At 28.4% G+C, this 6000-nt stretch overlaps 1 protein-coding gene across 1 annotated transcript; it reads right to left on the bottom strand.

The window, feature by feature from the left end:
* Positions 1–218: 218 nt before the first annotated feature.
* On the bottom strand, positions 219–1118 carry LOC141713914 (uncharacterized). The gene is made up of 2 exons (XM_074517477.1): positions 1004–1118; positions 219–721 (listed from the first exon to the last, which is right to left on the bottom strand). Exons 1-2 carry the CDS (start codon positions 1116–1118, stop codon positions 219–221), a joined length of 618 nt encoding a protein of 205 aa, XP_074373578.1.
* Positions 1119–6000: the final 4882 nt, after the last annotated feature.

Raw genomic sequence — 6000 nt, 5'->3', positions numbered from 1 at the left:
TTTTCAAAATTGTATGTGTTGTGACACTATTCGCCAAACAAAAAGATTTCTTATTTTTATAACACATGATGAGAGGCTGCTGGCCATATTTCTTCACGAAAAAAATAAAATTAGAAGTAGAGGTAGAACATCTTAAGTACTTCATTATCGAAAAGAAAATTATATAAGCAACTGATAAGGAAGATTATCATAGTTCAAAAGTCAATGTAAGGCCTTGTTTAGTTATTCTTAGGCTCATCACCACCAAATTTAGGCATATTCACATCGACATCTTCAAAGAAATCAATAACTTCCATGTGAGTAAAGGCCGAAGGATCAACTTGATCATCACTTCCAAGATGTACTTCAAGATGGGAAATCCCCAAATGATCATTTTGTTCGGTGAAATTAGTTTCAACATTCTTTAAAGATGCTTGATATAGGTCAGCAAAGTGATTGGAGGTATGACATGTACTTCTCCAGTGACCTTTCATTCCATATCGACGACAAGTACTTTCACCCCTTTTAGCCATCGTACTTCCCTCAGATTTTTCCTCATTTATTGTCTGTTTCTGGTAGTAAGGCTTTCTTTTAAAGTTGGGGAAATTTTGTTGATTACGGCCTCTACCATGCACAAAATCATGACCACGGGTACGTCCACGTCCAACTGTTTTATTATCTCTATATTCATTATTAGTCACCGCATTCACTTCAGGGAATGGTGTTGAGCCAGTTGGACGTGCTTGATAATTTTTCAGCAAAAGTTCATTGTTTTGTTCAGCAAGAAGTAAAATAGAAATCAGCTCAGATTTTTTTTTTTTGTGAATCCACGTTCACGATATTGTTTCTGCACGAGCATATTATTTGCATGGAAAATGTCTAACATATCTTTATCAGTGATATTCTCAGCACATAATTTCAATTGAGATGTAATCTTAAACATGACAGAGTTATACTCGTTCAAACTTTTATAATCTTGCAATCGCAAGTGTAGCTAATCATAGCGAGTTTTAGAAAGTATCACCGTTTTTTTTGTGGTCATATCTTTCTTTGAGATCCTTCCAAAGTGTTGATGGATCTTTAATAGTCAAATATTCAGTTTTCAATCCTTCATCAAGGTGGTGGCGAAGAAATATCATGGCTTTTGCCTTATCTTGTTCGGAGGTTTTATTTCCCTCTTTTATAGTGTCACCAAGGCCAATTGCACTAAGATGGATTTCAACATCAAGAATCCATATCAAATATTTTTTTTTTTGGTGACATGAAGTGCGTTGAATTCAAGTTTTGTAAGATTCGACATTTTGATTACTAAAAAGAAAGGATAATACACATTAATATCAAGTTAATGATATATCTTAATTTAGAAGTTCACCAAAATTTTATTTTTCACATGTATAATAAACATAATAAAAAAATCAGAATCAATTCATGGCCATGAATTTATAATCATGCCCATGAATTTCTGCTGTATCTCAAATTGTTTCTCTTTCGTGTTCATGCTTCGTTAACACTTTTATAATAAGCACATTCAGTCAATATTTAAAAATATGCAAGGAAAACATATATGCATTAATATTTAAAAGCGCATGATAATATAACATGATGATGGTGCATTGAATTCAATCTAATGGTACATTGAATGCAATCTATTGTATAAAATGGCTAATTATGATAAAGTCAAATATGATCAGTTTCAAAGAATACCAATTTACTCTATGAGAATGATTTTAAAAAGTATAAAACATGAAAAATATAGAAAATTCCAGGACCTTTCCATAATGGTAAGGCTCGTTGAAAATGAACAAGTAACGAATTCAGAAAACAGATATTTGTGGACTGTTGAATCAGAATCAACTCCTAATTATGATAGTATTTTGATATTTAAGACATCGAAATCACATTATATGGTAATGGAATGTAATGACAAAAGATAGATATCGAAAAGATATTTTCAGAATGGTATGGCTTATAATATTTGAACTAATATTCAATTTAATATAAATTTTAGAAGTCACTGCATATCATCCTGAATCATACAATCAGATTACACAAAATACAGATTTTGACATACTTATAAGCAGATTTTGGAAAAACGCAAAGAAAAAGGATTGTAGATAATCAAAAAGCCTTTACAACGAGTATAAACTCAATAAATTCCGATGAATATTGAATCAGATACAAAATATACAAGAATCAGGCACATAAAAAGCACATAAAGATCATCCAATTGCAACCGAAGCAAAGTAAACTAAAAATAGTGTACTTACTTGGTGGACAAACTGAAATAACGTAGAATCCTTATTCTTCTTGAATTTCCAACACCTATTTACACTTTGATGATCTCCTTTCAACACATAAGTAAAATTGATCTCCTTATTTTATAAGCAAATCGTGCTGATAACGTGTTATATATAATATATATAAGAGAGATTGGGAGAGAACTAGATTATAATGAAATAGATCAGCTTGTTATTCTATATCATAAACAAAGTATAAGCAAGCCTTATATAGGCTAGTAGAATGGATGTTACAAGGAAAATGGAGAGCCAAAGGTTGCTAGTAATTAAGATAACCATATGAAAGGTTAAGAGTCATCTATTAATACATAACATTTTAGAATAGATTCTAGAAAATTTACTTCGAAATATAACACATATGTTATGGAAATTGATCGCTGAGAGATGTAAAAAAATACATTGAAATTGGATTAAAAAAAACTTATGATTTGACGGGAAAAATCAAATTCAAAACGGAGGGGAAAAGCAGAAACTGGGTGTAGGAGGGTGCAGAGTAGTTATGTGGGGTGCTTTTAGGGGGCCCATTAGATTAGGTTGATCTAATTGCTGAGATTAGTTTTGAGTTTCCATTTTAAATTTGGTTTGTATTGGATCATGCCCCTATATATATTTATATTTATGATCCGATTAATGGTTCACTTTTAAAACCGCTTAAGCGCTGGAAGGTGACCTCACCGCTTAGGTTTAATTTGCGTTTTTTACAAAACTGGGTATAGTTAATTGATTGATGGATTTTTAAACGCAAATTCAGTATTCCCCCGTCCCGGTCAATTTTTTACGTTTGGTTTGAGTACGGGAGTTAAGAAATATGTATAAAGTAGTGAACAGGAGAAAGAAAAGTGGGTGAAGTTGTGAGACCTATTGATTTTTAATGTATAAAAAGAGATGGTTGAGTAAAAGCAGTGTGAGAAGGGAGTAAAAGTGGGAAAGTGGTAGAACTCATTGACTACTTTTGATAAGTTTTGAAATGAAAAGAATTGGATGTGACATCTCAAAAAAGAAACCGTAAATAAATGGTTGGGACAGATGAAGTACTTAATTTGATTTCACCTTGTAAACAATAACATATAGGACTACAATCTTTTTATAATATTATGTGTTACTATTTGTTATAGATAAACTAAATGGATTGAATGAAATCAAATTTAGTTTGCAGTTCATTTAGATAAAAATGGGAAAGTGTAATTTTTTTATTTTTTTTTTTTATAAAAGGGAGAGTGTAAAGTTAATTACCTACTTTCTCTAGTTTTCCGCATGGCTGTAAACAAATCGAATCGGGTTGAACTCTTAAGTATTTATGTATTAACACGTTAAAAAAATGTCTAATTCGAACTCGAACTCAAACTTTTATTGAGTCAAATTTTTTGTTCATGTATCGACTCATTAAAAAAAATTATTTACGAAAATGTTCATGAACAACTCATTAACTATGTTTTAATAGACAACTCATAAATATTGTTCACAATTTTTTTATCGCAAACAACTTAATTTACAAACTCATTCTCACTATTCTTAATTTTTTTGCATGAGTTTCACTTGTTTTTTTATAAAAATATCAAATAATTTTTTAAAAAACCTTCCGAGCCATACAAATAAATTTGAGTGTTTAATATTCTAAATTTTATTAAATTAGCTTACTTTTATTTAAAATAGTGATATGGACACACTATTTTTTTTGGTGAGGGACATGAATACATGAACACAAGTTATATAAAATAGCTATACATTTATCATATAGCCTGTATCATAATTTATATATTTGAAAACAAAATTAGAATCTTAATAAAAATAATAATTGGATTAAATAAATTGAGAAAGTGATTTGTAGAAAAATATAATAGTTCTTGTGTTCACAATTCAACTTCGCACACAATTATTTACTAAATATTTTGTCATATGTCGTTTTTTAGCATATATAACTAATAATTAATATATTTATTCACGAGTTATGTCAACAAGAATGTTCATGAACATGACTTACGAACATATTCGTGAAAACTATAATTGAATATATTCGCGAACTTTTGAACTCGTCTATATTGTGCTCAAATTATGTCAATTTACAAATCGAAACTTAAAACTGTGTTCATATTTGACTTGTTTATAAATTGAACTAAACTAGAATAAAAAAATTTCAAAACCAAATACCGAATTATTTATGAGCTTATTGACTCATTTGCGGTCTTAGCACGTACTCTACATCCTCTGCTTTAAAATTTCCTGATTAAAATTCTAATAACTTTGAAAATACTGCACTAAAAAAATTGATAAGAAGATCAAAAGTGAAAAAACTTCAAGTTTTGACCTTAGTGGCATGCTCAAAAATTTCCTTGGGTCTGCCCTACGTACTTTTCTTTACACTAATAATATGTGTCATTGTTTTTAACCATGTTTTAGTTTTTCACTCAGCTCAAGATATTATTCCAAATTGTTTTGAGGTAGGAGTTCAACTCAACTTGGTTAAAGGCAAAATAGAACCATATCTCTCAAGTGTCAACAAATAGAATTTATATTAGGGGGGTTTAACATTTTCCTCAGTTTTTTTTCTAGATAAATCAAATGTACATCCATGATGGGATCCGCTTTCCAAAATGGGTCAAATTATTCGCATAAACGCGTAAAACTTGCACTGCATGCATGAATGAAAGGGATGCTTGATTATTAAAAAAGATTGATAAGAAAGAGATGCTTAATTTAAAAAATTAATATTAAATTAAGGTTACATTATAACTTTCATACCCATAGTCTGCACCTTAAATTTATCAAATTTTGTATTTGTCGCTATATTCATGACTTTTTCCCAATATTTTTTCAAGAATGCAGGAACAGTTCTTTCTTTTTTTATTTCTTTGTTTTCAAAATAAGAAAATAACTTTAAAAACAAAATTTTCCTAAATTTATACTATATTATAATAGATGAAATATTAAAAGTTTGGTAGTTGGTCGGTCGGTACTTGCTGAAATTACTTAATTATCCTCACTTAATTATTCTAATTTTAATTATTGGGTCGATCAATTCTAATTATAATTGATATTCAAGTCAAATTCCTCTATTACTTTACCAATTTCAATTTTATTTTATATTGAACTATGTATCATTATAATTTATATTAAATTTAACTTCTTCTACCAATTTATATTTTAATTCATATTGAGTTCTATATTATTCTAATTTGCTATTTCGGGCTAAATTAAATTTAAGCAAATTAAATATAATTATTAAGATTTAGTTGATATATCATGCTAATCGAGTTAAGATAAAATCATAATACTATCAATTCTCCTAAAAAAATTATACTAATGAAATTGGATTAACAAATTTTATTTACCCAGGATAAAAAAATACATTACACAATTGATTGAGACTAACACAAAACTAAAATAAAATACAATTCGACCAACAAAAATAAAATCATATATGCTAATTATTCAGTTTAAAACAAAATTATATTATTGATCCACACTTTAAAAAGAATTAAAATTAAACTAAAAATAATTAGTTTGATTTTGTCGGTGTATTGGACATCAGGCTAAAATAAAATAATATAAACCACTAATCCGAGATAAATTAGACTAAGTATAGTTCGTATCCTATTGATGTGAACTAAAAAAATCAAATTTTAATTAAAACATAAATATTATTTTTTAAATACACATAAAATTATCAATAAAAGTATATGTTCAATCATTAATATTATATTTTTTAAATATCTTTTATAGAATT

The sequence above is a fragment of the Apium graveolens genome, chromosome 3 (genome assembly GCF_009905375.1).
Source record: "Apium graveolens cultivar Ventura chromosome 3, ASM990537v1, whole genome shotgun sequence".
NCBI classification, from domain to species: Eukaryota; Viridiplantae; Streptophyta; class Magnoliopsida; order Apiales; family Apiaceae; genus Apium; species Apium graveolens.
Note: the sequence above shows the minus strand (reverse complement) of the source record. Positions and strands in the feature narration are given on the sequence as shown.